The sequence below is a fragment of the Symphalangus syndactylus genome, chromosome 9 (genome assembly GCF_028878055.3).
Source record: "Symphalangus syndactylus isolate Jambi chromosome 9, NHGRI_mSymSyn1-v2.1_pri, whole genome shotgun sequence".
Lineage (NCBI taxonomy): Eukaryota > Metazoa > Chordata > Mammalia > Primates > Hylobatidae > Symphalangus > Symphalangus syndactylus.
Window position 1 is genome coordinate 42,703,263 of NC_072431.2, and position 21,761 is coordinate 42,725,023.

The window sequence follows — 21,761 nt, forward strand, 5'->3', positions numbered from 1 at the left end:
CCCCATTAGCTGCTCTGCCTCTGATTTCACTGACCTGTTTGTTTTTCTGCTGACATCTTTCTGGTGCTTTGATGAAGGGGCTTCGCTCCCACACTCCTTCCTGTGGCTTGGAAAGTACTGAGATGGGTGAGGTGCTTATTTACACATCTCTTTGGATCGTTAGGTAAAAGGGGTGACACACTTCTCACTCTCAGCAACATGTTGAGACAGGTGCCTGAGTGTTGCTTCTTAACTTACCTTCTTGTCAGCACACACCTGAATCTGTACAATCATAGCTCATCCAAAAGGACACCCCCTGTAGTGCTTTCCAAGTGTATATTTTCCAGAATTCTGTTTAAACCTAACTTGGTAGGCTGTGTATAGAACTACAAAGCCATTTTGTGCTAAAACCTTTTGTGTAAGAAACTATGTTTTCTAGGCCAGGCATAGTGGCTTACACCTGTAATCCCAGCACTTTGGGAGGCCGAGGCAGGCGGATCACCTGAGGTGGGGAGTTTGAGACTAGCCTGGCCAACATGGCGAAACCCCATCACTACTAAAAATACAAAAATTAGCCAGGTGCGGTGGCAGGTGCCAGTAATTCCAGCTACTCGGGATGCTGAGGCAGGAGAATCACTTGAACCTGGGAGGTTGGAGGCTGCTGTAAGCCAAGACTGCGCCACCGCACTCCAGCCTGGGCAACAGAGTGAGGCTCCATCTCAATGAAAAAAAAAAAAAAAAAAAGAAATTATGATTTGTTTATGTCACAGATATATGGATTTTTCTTAACTCATAGGAGACTAATAATCAAAATTTTGATTCTAGTTCATAAAACTAAGTCTCAGACAATGTCGTGTATTTCCTTACTGATTTTTGAAGAAAGTATTTTTTTTTATTGAGGCAAATTTTATATGCAGTGAAATGAAGATCTTATGTGTACATTTTGATGTTTTTGTTTTGTTTTGTTTTTTTGAGAGTTTTGCTCTTGTTGCCCAGGCTAGAGAGCAATGGTGCGATCTCGGCTCACTGCAACCTCCGCCTCCCAGGTTCAAGCAATTCTCCTGCCTCAGCCTCCCAAGTAGCTGGGATTACAGGCATCTGCCACTACACCCGGCTAATTTTTGTGTTTTTAGTAGAGATGGGGTTTCGCCATGTTGGCCAGGCTGGTCTCAAACTCCTGACCTCAGGTGATCCACCCGCCTCGGCCTCCCAAAGTGCTGGGATTACAGGTGTCAGCCACCGCGCCCAGCCTATTTTGATGAGTTTTGATCAAGGTATACCCCTGTGTAACTGCCACCCCGACCTAAATATAGAACATTTCCATCACTTAGCTCTCTAGTCACTACCTAGCCCCACAGGCAACCATGATTCTGACTTCTATCACCATAATTTTTCCTCTTCTTGAATCAGTTATGCTTTATGGTCTCTTTTCTGCAACTTTCTCCTGCGTTTGAGCAGCATATTTTTGAGATTCATCCATGTCTCTGTACTGTGGCTCATTCTTTTTATTGCAGATTAGTATTCTATTATATGAATATACCATAATTTTATCTATTCTTGGATGTAACTTTTGTTTATCCATTCTTCTGTTGGAGATTTGGGTTGTTTCTAGTTTTTGGCAATTATGAATAACGCTGTTAAAAACAATGGTATTTTAAAAATCTAGTAAGTGAATAGCAATGGCCAAGTTTTCAAATGTCTTTTCCTTGCAAGCCAGCTTGATCATGGAAATAAAACCACCATCCAATAGGTTTGGATAAGTGTTCCATCAAATGTACTGCTGAGGCCCCCAAATGAGAGGGTTGCCTAGTGACAGATTTTGTTTTAGTGGCTTATATTAATAGGCATAGCTCACAGCATTCTTTTAGGGGGAGTTATCAGCCAAACCTAAATCATCACACACATCAGAATAATCAGAACTCAAGTTTCCCAAAATGAGGTTCATGTAACACCAGTGGTGGTAGACAAGATAAATTTTGGTGGTACGTAGGCATTTTTTTTTTTTTTTTTTGAGATGGGGTCTCCCTCTGTCACCCAGGCTGAAGTGCAGTGGTGCAATCATAGCTCACTGCAGCCTTGACTTCTTGTGCTCAAGTGATCCTCCTGCCTCAGTCTCCTGAGTAGCTGGGATTACAAGTGCATGCCACCATGCCCAGCTAATTAAAAAAAAATTGACATTTTTTATGTTTAATAGTTAATTGTTCATTTTTATGGTTACTAAAAAAGTATATGAGAAAACCATCACTTGCCCAAAGTTTATGGCAAGTGATGTTTTTCTCCTTTAGAGTAGTAATAGAGAGTCCTTCGGCAAATTTAAAGCAATGATGAAAAACACTTCGAAGAAGTTCAGTTGAAACTCGAATTATTAAATATGAAAAACACTGGCATTGTGGTTAAGATAGAGTGTAACGCTAATGGCCCCTTACTGGCTGTATGATCTTCAGCAAGTTACTCTTCCAAGTTTGCTTCAGGATATGTTAAATGGGCTATTAGTACAGATGTCACACATGTGCCGTGAGGGTTAGATGATAATGTGTATGGTACTCTCAGCACATAGTCAGCAGTCAATAAAGTGACCTGTTGGTATTTCAGTGCAAGAATCAGCATCAGGCGGACAACCGAACACTGGCCAGGGATTAATGATTGGAACAGTTACGGGACTGTGTGGTCATCACTTCTGATACTCATGGACTTCAAAGGACATAACCTTAAACAAGTGTACGCAGGCAAAAGACATACTCTGGCAAAAAGAAAAACCTCACATCTGACTTTCCAAGTTTAAGATCTCAATGATAACACTCCAAATCTATCCCTCTCTTCTAGGCAAACTCCGCACCCTAAACCCCAGCTGCTAAATTTTCAGGTCGTGCAGCAGCAAGGGATGGAGGGAGAATGGGGAGTAGTACCAAGTGGCTCTCACTTGACTGTATGCTGCAATCACCCAGGGAGGGTTTCAAGAATATTGATACCTGGACTCCACCTCTGTGGTTTTGAGTGGTCAGGGTGGGGTCCAGGTGACTCTTAATGTGCAATCAGGTAAGGAAAACCTTGTTTAGCTCACTGACATTGGCTCAGTTCAGCCCTGACCCTCTGGAACAGGGTGGAAGTGGGGTAAATTCTATATGCTACTTAGTGATGTAAGGACAGCAATAAAAAGTCAACTTTGTTTTATTGGAGCTTGTTTATTCTCACACCTTGAAGGAATAGTAGGCTTGGTTTTTTCATCAATGGTGCACTTTTGTATCATTCAGGCTGTGTCTGCAGTTTCTTTTCTCTGGTCTCAAGGGAGGAATCTTAAACGGCATTAGGTCTTCTGCCCAGTCCCTGTGCACAGGCCTCTTCCTGGCTCTGTTAGGTCTGATTGGAGACCCAGATGAGTTATTTTCAACCCAAATTTGGATCCGTTTTTGAAATGCTGCCTGTTACAGCATTACCCCAAACTCATGCAGTCACTAAAAGAAAGTTATTGTCAGTCGGCTTGGGCTGGCTCTGATTTCCCTGTTTTCCTGATTCCCCAGCTGAGAGCCTTCAGCTTCAATCCAGATCTCAAGATACCAGGTTCAGGGAAGTCAGTGATTGGAAACTGAAGTGGTTACGTCCCAAAAGTCCTGATGCCAGTTCCTCAGGAACATCTGGCGACCTCTGCCATCTAACAAGGGCTGTCTGCTGAGCTCTGCCAGGTGTGAGGCAGCCAGGGCTCAGTAGCTGGGCAGTCGACTCCGCAAGCTGGCTCGGGTGTTCTTCGGAAGGCGCCCCAGAAAGGCTCCCGGCTTGCAGACCTTAGGAACCTTCACGCTCGCACTGGTATTTCCATTTCACTTTGGATGCTAATCTTGGGCTGCTGTCCATTTGGCAAGAAAACGCAGCTTTCTCTTGGGTGTCTTACCATATACTCACAAATATAAGTACAAATGTTTTAATCTGTGATTTGTATTACACTTGCAGGGTATATTGAGCTAAGACAACACTTCTGGGTTTGACTTGCCATGGGGGTTAGTTCCTAGTTTTCCTAGTACAGCTACAGGTAAACTAGTTCCTAGTTTTCCACGATGGCACTTAACCAATGTGGCATTTCCATATTTACACCAACAAAGATCCAGGAGCTAGGGCTGAAGGGTGGAAACTGCAAGACCTGAGAAGGCCTCAGACTTTGGGCCTGGTGCCCCTCATTGTCTCCACAGATGGAGAAAAGCTCCCAAGTAATGCTGTGTGGTGCTATGGGGACCTCTGCCTACCCTACTGTGAGGCTTCTTTCCCCTACCCCATTCCTAATCCAGGAATTACTCAACAAGATCATAATTTAGAATTTGTTTTATTATATTGGTGCCAACCAAATAAATGCCCAACCACTGTTCTTATGAAGTTACTGAGTTCTTAAAAATGATGCCTAAAAAAGTATCAATTTAATTATATCAATTTAGTTATGGCCAAGCTGCCATATATTACTTGTCTTAGGTGAAGAGTGATGATATGTACACATGGGTCTGAGAAAAAACATGATAAAACTGTGAAGTGTACTAGATTTAAAATAGATTCCAAGAAACAAAAATACCTAGATTGTCAGAGAAGGAAAGTTCATAGCTTAATTCTTTGGTGTGGTCCACCTCACAAAGCATATATAAAACTAGGAAAAGTCTAAAATATTTGGATATATTTAAGCTGTTTCCAACATGCAGTGAGATTTGTGTTTATTAAATCTGCTTTTCCATATACATACAGAAAATTTAAAAAGAATAGAGAACACATTTCCAAGGATGAAAGTTCCACATTTATTTTTCTTTTATGTGCATAGAAAATGGCAGTGAAGTGTCCTATGAACGAGGCGAGGAATGGGCATGGCGCTGAGGTACCAGCCTGGACGTTGTGCTTCCAAAGTACACTATGCGTGGTGGAGACAAAGGGTGTCGCGGTTTGTTTTTAATTGCTCACAGTTCCTTGGGCTTCTCATTTGTGTTTGAAGTTGTCAGTTTCTTCAAATCTCTTTTCTAGTGACACACTGCATTACAAATGATGGCACTTAACCAATGTGGCATTTCCATATTTACACCAACAAAAGAAATTTACAAGACATAATAGCATACAATCTTGACATTTAGTAATAGCAATAAAACATGGGCATCCATTTTATTTTTTCTGTACAAACTATCAGAACATAACTTTATTCACATTAAAAAAAATCTTTAATTTGATTTGACCTACACATCCCCCATTTCATTTCACCCATTTCTCAAACCTCTCATCACGTCACCCACACCTTCACCAGACTACAGAATCTATAAGTAATTAGACCTAACACCTAAATAGAGCTTAGAAAGTCCTCTCCCAAACGTTTCCTCACTTCCCTGATAATTCCTCAAAAAAGAAAAAAAAAAAACGCACTTCACTCATTCCTTCCACTTCACTTTCACATTTCAATCATCAAATCAGCAAGATGGACTTTTCACCTCAATCCAAACAAGGTTAGAAAGAAAGAGTTCCTCTGTTGGGCGTCTTGATGCTACACCCATGAGTCTGGGGACCCTGGGTACTGTTCTGCTCTATAAGAAGGTCGTTTAGTGGAATAAAAGTCTACATAATTTGTGGTCGATTTCAGTCCGTACTGTGTTGAGTAATCAGTAGAAGCTGGAAAGTGAACTCGGTCATCAAAATAAGGATCTTCATAGCTATGAGAAGACTGCAAATACAATCTGTATGCATCAAAGTTCTTTCTGTTGGAGTCATCTTGACTATAATACAGCTGTTGATGCTGTTGACAAAATGAAAAGGCAAATAAATAAAAGCAATCTTTTAAAAAGACGTGTTAGGAAAATTGATGTGGGCTTCCTGCTTCATATTTTTAAAGCAATATTCAGTATTTGCAGCTTAAGGTTAAAAGCTGTTTCTGGTGCACACTATGCGTTTACTATTGGACTCTAAGGATTTTAAGCTGCATTCTCAGGCAGGCTGCTGAGTTTCCTGTCCTAAGACCTCTAGAGAAGCAGGTGCCTCAGGAGAGCCTGAGATCTCAGGGCAGGTGGCCCCAGAAACCTCTCCTCCTTACTGGAGGCCCTGCTGTGTGCTCAGCTGTGGAGGGACCCGTTACCTGGGCACGCCGAATGAGAGGATGGTCTTGATATTGGGTTTGACACAGGGGAATTATTAGCACATCACTAATTTAGTCAAGGATTGGGTTTCTGGGCCTTGGATAATTGTATAATTACCGAACCATCTTTTAGAACATTTACTTCAGATATGAAGATGGAGTCCATCCCTCCATTTTAAAAGATGTATGTGGCTAGGTGAACAATCGTCACACTTTGGAAACTCTGCTGTAAGTTGTAATATTAAAGGAATAAGTAATCTCAAGGCAGAAGAATAGTAAATTTAGGAGGCACATGTGAGCAAATATGGTTCTAGAGGAAAAGGCTTCCCCAAGCCAGGGCTAAGACCATCTGTAAGTGGGCACGGCCAGGCACACATGGGCACCCACACAGGGCACACTGCTCTCCATTTCCTTTTGTTCGGTCTTAGCTTTGACCTCACATTAATTTCTTCAAATTGTGATGGTTATTATGTCTATGTTCTTGATTATGCCCAAATCCCCCTACTTAGTAAGATGTAACAAATTTACCACATAGGAACCAATGTCATGTCCTGAAACTCAATGCATTCTAACATTATAAGGATTTCAGAGCTAAATTCTCCTTTCAAGCCAGAGTTATGATTCTGGTCTATTTTTCCTGACTAAAAAACTGTAGCATAAATTATGAACAACTTGGAAAATTCTTTTTCTTCCATCTACAGAGAAAAGATGACGAGAAGGAGAGGTCTTAGAACACATCCTTATCTGAAGGACAGGATACAGTCTTGTTTTAGGAAACTCCAGCTGCTCTGTGTCATTGAAAGGGAAGAGGAGAGACCAGATGGTCCAAGTTTGCCATGGCACCGGGAAGGACCTGAGACTGACTGCAGGCCCTTCATGAAAGCAAAGCCTGGGTGTGTTATAACCGCCAGTCCCACTCTTCCACAGTGAGGTCCATTCTGGCAGGGGCTGAGTCCACCTTGACCACTGAGACAAACAGACCTGGTGATGGACTCAGTGTTTTTAAATTGTGGAGCTTGGACAGGGAGGGGCGAGATGGAGAACGAGGTATACACAAAAGAGAACAACGTGATAAGGGCATGAAGTGTGTTTACCAACCTTCCCTCACCCAGAGGCTGGAAGAGATTTTAGAGCTTAACAGAAAAAGAGTGGGAAAAGGACACTGCTGGGCAAAAGACATGAACTAAAGACTTCTCGGCTGTCCCCCTCAGTGGCACGGTGGTCTCAGCAGTACTGATGAGGATACTCAAGAACGTGAGGCTACCGTGGAAATGCTTTGCTTAAACCACGGGTGAGTTTCCAAGGAGTGAAGATCCCCAGGGAAAGCATCTAGGACCCTGCCGTGTTGGCCCAGCTCTGGGAAGTCAACCGACGTGGACCCCTTACTGTGTTAACTGCTAATCAGCCTTCTGTAAAAATGATATTGCAAATTCACCTGTAGCCGTCTATTTTGTTCTCTTGCTGGTGAGGAATAGGAACTGATGTAAATTGGTGAAGGTTTGCTGGAGCCTGTAAGAAAATATTTTATGAAATTAAAACTAGTGCTTATTACTCTGGTCCATTAGGCTGGGTGGTCTACCCTGTACTAGGGCTAGCACTGTCCCCGACAGGGCCTGTCTTCCCCACTGCCAATGCGGGCTGGGAGAGGTAGCAGTTCAGGGTCCCTGGATCTGGCCTGGCTGCTGCTTACCTCAGGGCTGGTGGGGGCTAATAGCAAAACTATGGCAAAAACAGGCTGCGTGTGTTTCCCCAAAAAGCAATGCCAGTGCAGAGCCCATGCGCAAACGTTCCTGCTCAAGCTCTGCTCATACGTGGGAGGGTTTCTCCAGCTGGCTTTGGACAGCAGCACAGGATCCTGAGCTGAGGAACACTCCTTTTCCAGGGCTCTGGGCTACAGCAGTGGGTCAGAGAGGAGAAGCGAAACACAGTATTCGAACAAACCCCATGCCTTCCAAACAACTGGGATTCACAATCTCAGGTCAAGGAAGGAGCAGCAGTTGGGCAACAATGGAGGCACAGTCTTGTGCCTGGCATATTTAAGTATGTTTTAATACAAAAGGAACTTGGTAATAATGAGATAATTGTCTTCAAAAGTCCATAGTAGACTCCTGATGATATTACCCTTCCATTATTGTTAAGGCTAGCAAAGATTTTTATTTTTTTAATGAGGAAAATGAAACGTACTTGAGGCAAATTAGTTTATTGAAGCAAGCGAAGAAGATACAGAAGGGCATGCATGCTAAAGAGGCGATCTGTAAGATAAAGCAGGCTGCTGCAAATCGGAAGCAACCATACACTTCAGTTGGTATGTGCATTTCCTTTTGCACAGAGCTTGGTGTTGAAATGTAGCATCTGCAATTTTCTGAGCTATTAATTGCCATAGTAACAACAGTCGATTAGTAAATAGTCCTGTGAAATCACAATTTCAAAGACAACAGTACAATGGAGACTGCTCCCCTAGCAGGAGTAAAGCTGCCACCAGCTTTTATTTATTTTTAATAGACAGGTTTGAGAAGAGTACTTTTTGTGGGGTAGCTCACACTGACTTATTTGGAACATCTAAAGTAGTTATAATCTGCCAGACGGTTGAGAATGGGAACAGTATGAAATCTTAGTAACCCTTTGGGCTGGTATCCTTTAAATTAATTGTATGCACAGCTTTCTGAATAGGATATAAAAATATTAACACTATGTAACATTATTTTTGTTATTCTTAAAAAATAATCACTTTGAGAAGAATCACATTATAATAACTTTTGCTATTTATTCAAACTCTTCTCCATGAAAATGTAAATGAAATTGATCTCCATTCTCTGGTTTGAATTTAAGAGATGAGCCAGTCTAGAAGATGTGGCTCCTGCAACCCGGGCTGAGGGTTCTGACGCATGTGGAAAACACAGAGACTGCTCGAGCCAGGAGGGGACGCAGCAAAGCGACTGTGCCAGTGAGCAGCCAGAAATGATTTATTTGGATACAGCCCTCTTTTTATTTGTGGCCACTGTACAACTACATACATACATACATACAAACAAGTACATGCTTGTTTTACTTTAAACAAGCAGAAAAGGCAACAATCCCCAAAGTAGGAAAGGGAATGACTGGAACATGGTTTGCTGCTGGGGGACTGTCTCAATACAAGCACAGGCTACTTCCCAGGCCACTGGCCAAGTGCCTGGAAATGCGGCTTTTCAAAAGACTGTATCACACACCCAACTGGCGTCTTACCAGGGTACAGGCCTTTATGTGTGGCATCCCCTTGGCTATTGTAATACTGCATAGGTGGCTGGGTCCTATCGTATTCAGAGCGAGGGTCTCTGATTCCTAACAGTGCTGGTGAGGAAGAGGTGCTGCCGACTGAAGGGAGAGGCAAAGGAGGAGAGAAAGAGGGGAAGAAAGAGAAATCAGCATCAGTATCTGTGGAAAATCCTCTCCAGAAACACAAAGGTCAGTAACCAGAAATGACACACAGCTGGTGCTGAAAATATCTCAGAGGTGCTGGGAGTTGAAGAGCAGCTAGACCCAAGTACCGCAAGTGCAACCTGCATGCGGCCTGCCACTGCACAAATCAGCAAAGTCAACACCAGGGCTCACTCTCAAGCTGGAGGGCAAGCCGCCTGGCTAAAGAGGCACAGTGTAGAGATCATGCAGCTTTCCCCACTAGTCTGTCTCAATGTCTTGACTAGGCCTTTGAAACTGAGTGATAATAACTTACTAGCCATGCAAGAGTTATACTTGTTATTTTATGATCTTGCAAAATACCCACCTATTATCCTTTATGTATAGCTCTTCAGCCAACAGAAGTTTTATGGCATGTTTTGATTTCTAATTATTACAAAAATATCCACATCTCTAAACATGTTTGAATAAGAGCACCCATTCTGTAAAATTTATAATTCTTTTTATGGTGATCAAGGAAACAATTTAAACCCAGTAAGCCTGGCTTATTAGGAAACGCACATGGTGCTAAGCCCTGACCTCAGAAAGGCCCAGAGGACTTTTTTACCCCAGCTTCAGCCAACATCTAATAACACCGTATCTATCCTTAGGACTCTTTTTGGACACTTTGGCACAGAAGGAAGAGAGAAACATTTCATACATTTTTTTTCTTTTTCTTATTAAAAAAATCATCTTGCTTCCCCTAAAGTTAATTTCAAATAAGAGTGGCCACTTATTCACTTGATACACTCGAAAGCAACAGCCCCCCCCAAACCTTGACACCAATGGTTTTGCATAAATTGATGCTTTCAGAGGAAGACTGACAATGAAATACTTTTCCTAAAAAGTCACCTCACTGACATAGGATTGCTCAGTGTTAAACATGTAAGCATGTATGGACAATGTCTATGTGCTGCTCACCTTGCTTACTTTCCAGAAGGTAGTAGGACAGAAAGCATACCCGCCTGCCTCCAATGACATCAGCAAGGCATCAGACATGCCTGGAAGCAGATCCCACACTAGTGTGAAGGGATGCATTCTCAACCCTTAGAATAACTGGAGAAGCAGAAGTGGAGTATTCCCTACCACTGATTAGAATCCCAAAAGGCACCTAGGAATTTGAATGGGGCTAGCCAACACTGTCCAGCAGGTATATTTAAGGGGTCCTGAAAACAAGGTCACTATTCAGTAACTATGTGCTAATGATCCAGGGGTGTGCAATCTTTTGGCTTCCTTGGGCCACACTGAAGAGTAGTAATTATCTTGGGCCACACATGAAATACACTAACATTAACAATAACAATAACTGAGGAACTAAAAAAAAAAAAAAAAAATCACAAAAAAATCTCATAATGTTTTAAGAAAATTTACAAATTTGTGTTGGGCTGCAAAGCCATCCTGGGATGTCCCATGGGCTGCAGATTGGACAAGCTTGTACGAATCTAAAATTATCTTTTGCTTGTCTATGTGCCTTTTGTTATAGAGCCACACCTCTTAATTTCTCTGGCACCTCTATTCCCAAGACCCTAAAAGGTTCTGAGCATTTTTCTAAAAGAAAGCAGTTTCAGGCTATACCTGGGAGCTTAGCAAGGATGTTAAAAACCAGACACGTAGGTTTCTTTCAAGAAAGCAACCCATAATTTAAAAACTAAGATATATACCATACGCAACAAGCACAGATAATTAAAAAAAATTCTAGTTCAAGTGGGGACATCCAATTATGTGGCAAGAACCACCGGCCATGTATATTAGTCTTTTTGGCCACATTTGTCCACATGAGAAATAAGACTGCCAGCAGTAGCACTGCTGAATAAAATAGATAATATTTAAAAGTCCAAATGGGTGATTTAAAGCCAAATAAAAATAAGATACTTATTACTTTTCCTTTCTCATTTTGGAAAGAATTAGATTTACAGAACTGATTGGCTTGGCAGTAATAATCTGCCCTTACCTGTAAAAAAATTTAGTCTGAATCTCAAAACATTCTTTCCATCAAGTTAAACATTACAGAGAAGTAGGTAGTGTGGTTGCCAGGGTTCCCAACTTAAAAATCAAAAGGAATTCCTACAGACCCACCCTGTAAGGCCTGCTTCCATTAGCAGCAGATGCTGGGGGTCTGCAGAGGAAGGAGGTTTAACTGGAAAGCAGGCAGCTCTCCCAGGTTGCAGACCTGAAGACCTTAAAGGTCCTCTGTTAAAGGACCCTGCTTCTAAAAGGTTTCACTAAGAAAACTTAAAAAAACTCACTTTGGAGGAGATTCCAATCTCATGGCCAGGTGGCATACAGGGCAGCCACTTTCAGGCATAACTCCGTGCGTCTCAAAGTGTGGCCCTCCACTCTTGGGCACCCCGATCCCCTGTCCAGTCTGTCAACTGCAGCTTTCAGGGCCCCTTCTCACACTTAGTGAGGCAGACTTGAGGGCAGGGCCTGGGGCACTGTTGCTGATGTAAACTTGTATACACTTTTAAAAAGGAAGGAAGAAAGTGGGCTTGTGGTTTACAATGGTGTGTGATTCCTACACAAGGTTCTCTGCTGCATGGGTAGTGTTGGAGATGACAGGCTTAACCAGCTTATGTTTGATCTTCTCTGGCTGGGGAACAATGTTCTGTCACACAAAGGTTCTCGCCAAGGAGTGGTGTTTTCCCACTGACCTGACTGAATGATGGGTGACATCTGTTGGTTGGTGGTAGACAAGGAAGGATGTGATTTGAATCGGTCTCGCTCCAATGTCGACACAGGTGTAATAAAATGGTTCTGATTCCACCCATCCTGAAGAGTAAAGAGAAAAAGAAACCTGTCAAAATGAATAATGACATTTCATTACAATAAATGATTATGAGTGTGTGCTCTGATGAATGCTAATTATGCCAGAGCTATTCTTGTAGGTTACCTTTTTATAAATGCTCCGGAGGTCCCGATATTGCCATAATGTATTCAAGACCTGGGCTGCTGCCTTCACCACTTTCAGAGATGATCTAGGGAGAGAGCAAGGATATTAATGAATGTGGGTGGCACAGCCTCAGCCCCACTCAGAGGGGTGCAGGATGAAAATCAGTGGCCAACAGGCCATCGCTCTCAGGGCCACAGGGATGGAGGCTACTGCAGGACACACCACAAAAGGACCAGGTGTGCCTGGGAGGCGATCAGGTTCGGGACTGGCCACACGTGGCAAGAACTGAAGTGAGGCCATCAGGGAGTGAGCTCTGTGGAGCAGCTGTGGCCGAAACGAACCTGAGCTGAGGATCTCTGTAGGTGTCAATCCCAACCTCCCTCTGTATCTTTACTGAGGGCCACTGATCTCACTGGGGCTTTGGGATTCACGCAACCATGACTCTACATTCTGAGTGTCTGGGGACCGTTCCAAGTGAGTATGTTTTATCCCTCCTTCTTTATTAAGCCTTCATCTAAATACCTCCATTGCCTTATCATTCATACCTCTAAGTAAACTAATGTGTGTTCTAATGTTGAATTTGGAAAACATGGTCACAAATATTATTTCCCCTCTCTGAGGACATTTAGCAAATGCTGCTAAGCATAGCCGACCATGAGTCACTGGATTCACCTTGGGAGCTGCTGCTGTAAGTCAGGGGCCTCACCAGTAACTGAAGAGGGGACTTCCTGCCTCGGCTAAGGCCCTCAGATCTCTACATTTGGGTGGTACTCATGGACCAGTGCTTGCAGAGTTAGCCCTAAGGACAACTGAACACTTCTATCTTAAGACTCCATTAACAGTTTGACTTCAAATGTATACACCCGATCTAAAATCTGGCTTTCTCTTCTACTCCTTATCTTCCCAATTAAACTCTCATGAAGTGGAGGAGGACAAGGCAGATGAGCAGGCGGTGAGCTACTTCCTCAGCCCCTAACAACAGAACGTGGGTTGCTAATGATTCTGAGGGTTTAGGTGAGCAGAGCCAGGTAAAGCCAACCCACTCAAAGCCTTTCCAAACTTTCTATTTCCAAATTGGACTATGGAACAAGCAATAGATAAATACTCCAAAGAAATAAACACAGATGAAATTTCAGGCACCCAAGACAGCCTCTGGAAGACAGATTTGGGGGAGCAGGGCACTTGCCCCACATAGCCACCCTGTTCTCAGCTAGGCCTGGCCGTTGCTGCTTTGTTCACCTGTCTTTAAGTGCTAGGCAGCGGGATGAAGGCTCAAAAGGCAAATTCCACAGCTGCCTGGGAGGATGACAACTGAAACACTTGACCAGGCAGGACTGTGCCTGGGATATGCCTTGACAAAAACAGACTAAATATTTTCAGACACAAATTCCATGAGCAGAAACCTGACCCATGAGAAAAGCAAGGAAGATTCTTTGCTCTCCTTTGCAGCAAAACTCCTTGAAAGAGTTACGTTTTTGCATCTCTAATTTCCACCATCCCATCTTCTCTTAAACATAGGACCTCCATATTGTTACATCTGAAGGTCAAGTTGCAGTCCTCATCCTGAGTCACTGTATTTCACCTTGGGAGCTGCTGCTGTAAGTCAGTAGCTTCACGGGTAAGTGCAGAGGGGATGTGGTGCCCTGACTTGGCTAAGGCCGTCAGATCACCACGCTGGGGTGGGCCTCCTATACCCCTCACTGGCTCTGCTCCAGCCCCACTGGCTTCCCTCTGTTCCTCAGGCACACGAGGTCCTCTAGCTTCTCAGGGCTCTCTCACTTGATATCCCCCTCTAACCGAAATGCTCTTCCCCCAGGGAGCTGCACTGTTCCTTCCCTGCCTCCTCCAGCTCTGTGCTCAAAAGGCACTGTCTCTGCAAGGCCTTCCTTGACCAGCATCCCTCTCCCCAGCATGGCCCACCACCCGCCCTGACATTATTACGTGCCCTGCCCCTCAGCACCACCCACCACGCTCCACGAGTTTCTGTTCGTTTGTTACCTTGTCTGCGTCTACCTTGCCCATGGAACGTAAGCTACCTCGGGTGGGGCTGTCATGTGACCTGTCTGCTGCTGCAAGCCCAGCATAGAGAACAGCGTCTGGCACACAGCAGGCAGGCAGTAAGTACTTGTGAAAGAAGTTAAGTGTGTGGAGCTAGGAGACAATTTGATTTGGTCCAGGACTTTCCAAATTTCTGGTTTTGAAAAACAGATTAGACTGGGTAGCCATTTTCTTAATATGCAAAGGTTCTGGCACTGGCTCAGCATCTCAGCCTCTTCTTATGCTGCTCACAAGTGCAGGCTGTCCAGCGACATTTTAAGAGCATAAGTGATTATGGTTCCACTCACTCCCCTTCCCAGCCCTCCCTACCCCCATAACCATTTATTACTAATTAAATAGAAAAAAATACATTTAGAAAAAAGGACTGAAAGGAAATATTACTGCTGATAGGTGTGGTTTCTGGGAGATGAGAATATGGTTTTAGATTATTCTTATATTTTAGAAACTCCTTCAAAAGTATAAAGATGAGATGTAACGTGAGTTCCAGCACTGTCATTTGGCCAATTAATAAATATTCACCAAACACCTGTTATGAGCAGGCCAGGCTTATTCTAGATGCTAAGGATATAGCAGTGAACCAAAATAAAAATCCCTGCTATGGAAGAGTCAGGTATAAGAGGAAGACATAACTTCCACAGCAAGGGGAAATCAGCGCTATGGAGAGAGCAAAGCAGGGGGGTTGGGGGAGAGGGCTGCCATGCTACTGTGGCTCAGGGAGGTCACTGTCCTGCTGTTCTGAGATGGCACCAGGCATCCTACTTACCATTTCTCTGATTATCTGATACTAAGGCAAACTTATAGTCACTGCTATAGCTCCATGACAAGTAGCCTTCAATTGTTACCACTGATTCTCTAGCCCTTCCTTCCTGCTTCATCAGTGAGATGTCATGCAGAAGCAAAGGGAAATGCGCCATCCAAGCCTGGGGCACATCCTGAGGCCACACAGCAGCCCTGCTGCAGAACAGTAATTTTAATACTTTCTGGGTATGTGGCAGAAAACTCAATTCCAGAACTGGGGATTCAAGAAGACGTTCTTGCAGAACAGGCACTCAGGCCTGGAGCAGAGACAAGGGCACAAGGGAAATGGTGCCCCCCAGATTCTCCTCATCCTGGCATTTCCAATTCTTCCAGGAGTTGGCACGACTAGTTGTGGCTTTAGGGACTGCTATGGTCTGAAAGTCTGTGTCCCTGCCAAAGTTCATATGTTGAAATTCCAACCCCCAAGGTGATGGTATTAGGAGGTGGGGCCTTTGAGAGGTGATTAGATCATGAGGGTAGAGCCCTCATGAATGGCATTAGCACCCTTATAAAAACAGGCCTGAGACCTCTCCTTCCTTCTACCATGCAAGGACAGCTGAAAGGCACCATCTATGAACCAGAATGGGGGCCCTCACCAGACACCAAATCTGCTGGTGCCCTGATCTTGGATTTCCCAGCCTCTAGAACTGTGAGAAATAAATTTCTGTTGTTTATAAGCCACCCAGTTCACAACATTTTGTTACAGCAGAACAAAAAGACTAAGACAGAGACAAATACCAATGTAGGAGTGAGGGTGTTACAATAAAGTGAAAACCAAAAAAAGCCCCATAACAGAAAACACTTCTCCCAGCATAGCAGGTTGTAAGTGCTGGAGACTGCTTAGCTTATCGGCATGTAAGAAATGCAAAAATAAATACTTTCCAATAGGAAAGGTATCCTCAACAAAGGCCTCATCACAGGACAATCTCAGGAATAAGAGCACTACTTGCACCTCCTTGCCGCAGACTTGCCTGTCACCCCTGCCTTTGGTTATGTTCACCAGCTTCTCTATGCCTCCCGAGTCGGCCAGGGCTTTTGCGTTCTCCATGTTTTTGCTGGTGACCTCGTGCAGAGCACAGCAGATGGCTGCCATGGTCTCATCAGACAAGACACTGGGGCCGTTGCCGCCGGGGAGCCGGTTGACCAGGTCTCGCATGGCGTATTTGCCTACCAAAGGCAAAAGAGTAAATTCTACTTCCAGAAGGTACTAGGTTTTTGTTATTGTTGTTTAGATTCTGGTGGTATGCAATCTCTTAAAAATAAAACCCCCAAAGAGACAATAATAGGGGAAAAAATCAAAACCCACGGCAAAGAAGAAAAGGACAAATGTCATTATAAGGGGAAAGCTAACATTTATTGCAACGTCACTTTCAGAAATGATTCATTTATAAAACATTACTGTCAATTGCTGAAAGCAAATGTAAATCAATGCGTAAAATTGGGTAGACAAATCAAGTTGCTTTCGTTCAAGTATTTTCAGTAACACTGAGTAATGAAGGAATTATAATAGTAAATTTTATCTCAATGGAATTTCTATGCATCACAAATACCTCAATTTCCTCTTAGAGCTTTTTAAAACTTACCTTTGAATCTGGACCAAGTCGGGCTGCCAAACAATACTTTTCGTTAGATCTTTCTGGATCTTAATGTGTGAACTGGGTACAGTTACACATTTTTGTGTACAGAGCTGAGGTGTACAGCAACTCATCTGACAATGGTGGCAACATGTTAGTTTCTTTAAAAGATGACACAAGTAAAAGTTCTGGTATTAAAATCATAGGTATGTTATCTCCCAGGAATAATGCAACAATAATGAAATTCTTGCTAAGACAAGGCGAGGGGAGTTTCACAGTTATTGAGGTATTTCTTTATAGATACTGAATTTTTCTTATTCCTCTTCAAAAAGAGATTACCTCTAGCTTCTTCAACTTTGATTAACAACTGACAAACTGTAAGTGCACTACAAACAAAAGAAATGAACTAAAGTGCAAGTAAACATCTTCTTAGTTTTCCCCTATGCTAATAATTGAATGGATGTGAAATGGGGTTTTTATAAAGGCCTATTTATATACAGTGGTAAGCAGAAGAAGACAGGTCTCAGCTACATGCTGTGTAATGTACAGCACGTCGGAGGGAAGGCTCTGGCTTGCTCACAACAAACACTGTTATGAAGAGTGGAAAAACAGTGCTGACACTGTAAGGCCACAAGATAAATGTGGTTTTCAGAGCAGATGATAAGTTAGCTCTGGTGATTTTGAATACTCATGAATGACCAAAAGGCCCATGACATGTAATTTGTCATTTTGCTAAGGCATAACTTTAAATTGCACTCCTGGGGGTTAGGCTGAGGCAGCTCACTCTGCCTATGAATGAGTGAGCCTGGCGGTCCCCTCAGAACTTGCAGCTCCAGACAGCAGGGTGGGTCCCACTCAGTTGAGTACGTGGTAACTTTTATGAAGTGATAAAACTTTGCTTCTTTGTGAAAAATGGCTCTGAAAAGAAAGTCCTTTGCTAGTGCTGATGATGAATGTGAAAAAAGAGGGAAGAGGTCAGAGAAGGGGAAGGTTCCTAGGAACTGAAGTGCTGGGTAAATTAGAGCCAAATACTGAATCCAAGAGTGGGGCAGATCTCACAGGAAGACAGGAATAGGGAAACAAAAAAAAACAGATCGATGGAACAGTTCAAGAGTGCTCCAGCCGGGTAAAAAAAACCAAAAAACAAAAAAAAAACACGCTCATCACTGCAGAGGCAGAAGGCCAGTGGAAGTTAAAAAGGGTTATACACAGAAAACACAGAAATGCACTGAGAGGAAGCCAAGACTTGGAACACACATTCCTCTTGCCAAAGGTCTTAGCACTTCACAGTACCAGCTCAAGGCCTCCTGTCTACCTGTGTCTTTGCGTTGTGAAATATGACAGGTCACAGGATATACGTGTCAACCATTTATTTTTTAGCATTAAAAATGCCCAAATTATACATGCTTCTTATAAGAAATCCAAACAATATAGACATAAGAAAAATAACTTTAAAGAATATCTCTCTTTAGGGACCTGAAGGATTTCTGTAAAGGAAGTGTGGGAACTGAGAGATATGGCACATCTACAAGAATCAGGCATGAGCTGGACCATGAACAGGGTGTGGAGGAACTTCCTTTCCTCTCCGTAGGGGGATGATTTGGCTTAAAGGAATGGTGTGTTAAGAGCAGGTTAATCTGGGCAACAATTCAAAATAGCAATTCTGTCAGGCAATGGGTGAAGGGCTTCCATTGTAAGTCATCACGTTTAATCCTTACAGCAAATCTTTATGGTAAACATCATCGCCCTTGTTTCTCTCTCCTTCTCTCATGACAGGTGTATTTTAAGTTTACTATAGATTCACATGAATCCATGTAAGATCTTGTCCCATTTCCCCTCCTTCTCCCCTGACCTATCACCAGCTGCGGGATTTGGCATGGAGCTCTCTCATTTCCTCTTTACAGCAAACCCACAGTTAGGACAGTAGGCATCAACAGCTCCCCTTCAGAGATGAGGAGTTTCCTTTCATTTCCAATCTAGATAGAATTATGGAGCCTGAACGGGGTTATATAGGATACCCCAGGTTGCATGGCCAGTGAGCAGCACATCCTAGGAACGAAGCTCAGGTTTATGGGGGTCCCTGATCTCTTCTTTAGCCCGCATCCTGCCTAGGATGTGGCAATGCCGTAGAGGCAAGCAAGCTGCCTGGGGTGCGGAGCGTACAGAGGTCCTTACTGTTTGGTTTGTGCATGTGCCAACCCTACCTTGTACAAACCTGAGAGTAAAGGCCTCCTAAAATGTTGTGCCTTTGGGGCCTTGCTTAGCTCACCCTAGTCCTGCCCCTGCCCTGGGTGGAAATGATGTTGGGACAGTGGTTCTTCTCTGGGATAAACATTTATACCAGTGTGAGAGGGGAAAGCTACAAAACATTCATGTGATTTTTTATTTAGAGTACGGTAGTGTTGGTGAATTAGAAGGTATCAGTCCAAAAACTGGAAAGGGAGATTAAGATTTTTTGTTGCTCAGGATATAGAGAGAACTCTCTTAGAAATGTGAGACACTAACCCTATTAGTGTTGTAAGGTACAAATAAAATTACTGGCCTTTCTGAAAATTTACCTTCCCTAATCAATGATTAATTAATGAGCTTGCCTCCTGCTGAAAAAGAATGGTCACAAAGCAGGAGTACTCAAATATGCCAAGAAACTGGAGACTAGGGCTCAGCTGTTAATGATTTTACAAGCCATATATTTATTAATCAAAAGAAGAGTTTCATGAATTTTGTAGCTGCTCTCACATTTACAGCTCATCTTGTCACCAGAACATACCTATGAGCTCCTTGTTGCGAACATCTAGTGCCATATTCCTCAAGGCAGTTGCCACAGAAGAAACAACTCTATCGTTATCCATTCTCAGAAGCTCCACAAGGATGGGGAGCCCCTTTTCTTTTCGGACGGCCGCCCGGATATATGCTGCAAACTAGTGAGAAAAATAAGGCAGGAAGTAATATAAAACAGAGTTCCACTCTCATATGTTACTGTCACCTAAAAAAGATGTTTCCAAAAGATGAACTAATAGATTAAATGGTTTCTTTCCAATTGAAGATCAAATCTGTGGTGTCAGTGAAGAGAAAACCAAAGTTGGGGAGAAAGATAGGCTGGAATGACTGATTTAAAAAGAAATCCCAAAGCCTGAAAATCTCAAACCACCATCTGCCAGATATTTTTGTGCAGAAAAGAGAAGGCAATGATTACTTTCTATCTCAGATACATAAACATGATTAAGGAAGGATCGTGTGTTTTCTTTGCAGTTGGTCCCCTGCCAAACCCAGAGGCTATAAATAGGATGGCAGAGACAGTAACCCATCAGCACACATGAAAGGAGAACCTGTCTCCATCAAGTCATTTCTATATTCCCTGCAACAATATTTCGAGTTCAGTAACCTGTCAAAGAGATTAGTTGGAAAAATTCCTTGCCTCAGAAGAAAGGGAATTCTCTAGAAACATCCAGCATCATAATTCATACAGCCTGGTGAAAAAGTAAGTATATTTGTGTGCAAAATGCATTCTCACTCAAGATTAGTTAGCTGCTGACGCTGTTTTTTAAAAATCCATAGTTAAGAAATTTTTTTGTGACTATGAAGCAACTCTGTACTGTGAGTCAGTTTGTATATCTTATAAAATGAAAATGAGCGCTAAGTCATCAGTGAAACAACCAAAAAGGGTAACATTAGAAAACGGTTCTTTAATCTTGTTTTCAGCTTGGAGCTTTAATTGACTTTTTCAACCAATGCAAATCATCTTTCAAATTTTAGGGTAATTGAAAGATGCTGCTCATAAAACATCTACTTTCCTGCTGTGACCAAGACATTAGGACAGAGATCTACCAGCCCTTTGTATTATTTCGAACATTAAAATATGTGATTGACCATCCAGTTTCTTGAATACCAACAGAATATTTTAATAATACAAATAAGAGGGAAAGATGCTTTTCAAAGATCCTATTTATATTCTTCATATGAAGTGCATACTCCTATTTTTCAAATCACATGAAATCTACGGGGGGAAAATGAAGTACATGACTCGTTACTAGGCAAAGCACTCAGGCAGTTTTATGAACTTCTCTCTCTGAAACCTGCAACAACAGAACCATCTCCTTCTGTCTCACTTGGAGACCTACCAGCCCAGCCCAGCCCAGCCTGTCTCCCTTCTGGAGAACTACAGTCATCGCTGCTCCTGAAATAGCTTCTTACTTGATAACATCTGTGGCCACGATTATCTCATTTTCTTAGTGAAGGTCCAATATTTTAACTCACTACTGAAATCGCTTAGATATAATGTTTATATTTTAAATGAGCTTTGCCATCTAACTCTCTCACTAAATGATCCCAGACATGAACTTCTAAACAACTCAAATCGCATCGATTTCAATTATTGTTTTTTTTATTATCATCAAATGATCCTCTGGTCACAGAAGCTGAAGGTGAACACTGTTCTACAACACAAATGTTTATAAATACTTATTTGCTGGGAGTATCTCACTAAATCCTCACAACCACTTTATAAGACAGGTATTAATACTCACTTTATTTTAGGGAGGTGGAAACTGTGGGCAGAGCCCCTAGGCTGCCAGACGGTAAGCAGAGTGGCCTGGATTCAGAGCCAGCACTTACACACTGAGTCACTGGCACTTTAACTAGGAGCCACAACAAAATAAACACACCGGCTTAGCACTAGACCATAGTTATCGGTCTATATTCAACACAGTGGCCACTTGCACGAAACAAACCATACCTAGGCGTATCAATGCTTTTCACTATCTTGAAAACACCATCATCAAAAGATTCTCATTTTGGGGGGTTAAGGTGGGAGAAGAAGCCCACAGCAAGCATTGTAGTAACTCTACTAAAATACACCTGTCAAGAAATTACTAGAGGTTGAAAATGTCTCAGACAAGGACTGTCTGGGAAGTTGCTGGGGGACATCTAGAAAGTTCTGAGAACTTGC

The 21,761-nt window shown here is 42.8% G+C and overlaps 1 protein-coding gene across 17 annotated transcripts in view; it reads right to left on the reverse strand.

Moving 5' to 3' along the window:
* Positions 1-4,724: 4,724 nt before the first annotated feature.
* Positions 4,725-21,761, reverse strand: part of PKP4 (plakophilin 4) — a 227,864-nt gene continuing 210,827 nt past the window's right edge. For 12 of the 17 annotated variants that reach the window (XM_055292037.2, XM_055292036.2, XM_055292035.2 and 9 more), the window contains 7 exons: positions 19,584-19,734; positions 16,214-16,409; positions 12,387-12,471; positions 12,148-12,265; positions 9,287-9,415; positions 7,497-7,570; positions 4,725-5,725 (listed from right to left, as the gene is read on the reverse strand). In XM_055292037.2, coding sequence (XP_055148012.1) covers positions 5,477-5,725; positions 7,497-7,570; positions 9,287-9,415; positions 12,148-12,265; positions 12,387-12,471; positions 16,214-16,409; positions 19,584-19,734 — 1,002 coding nt within the window. In that variant the 3' untranslated portion in view covers positions 4,725-5,476. Of the gene's footprint in view, positions 5,726-7,496; positions 7,571-9,286; positions 9,416-12,147; positions 12,266-12,386; positions 12,472-16,213; positions 16,410-19,569; positions 19,735-21,761 lie in introns of those variants that run through there. The other 5 variants (XM_055292039.2, XM_055292038.2, XM_063645988.1 and 2 more) reach the window with 3 other exon arrangements.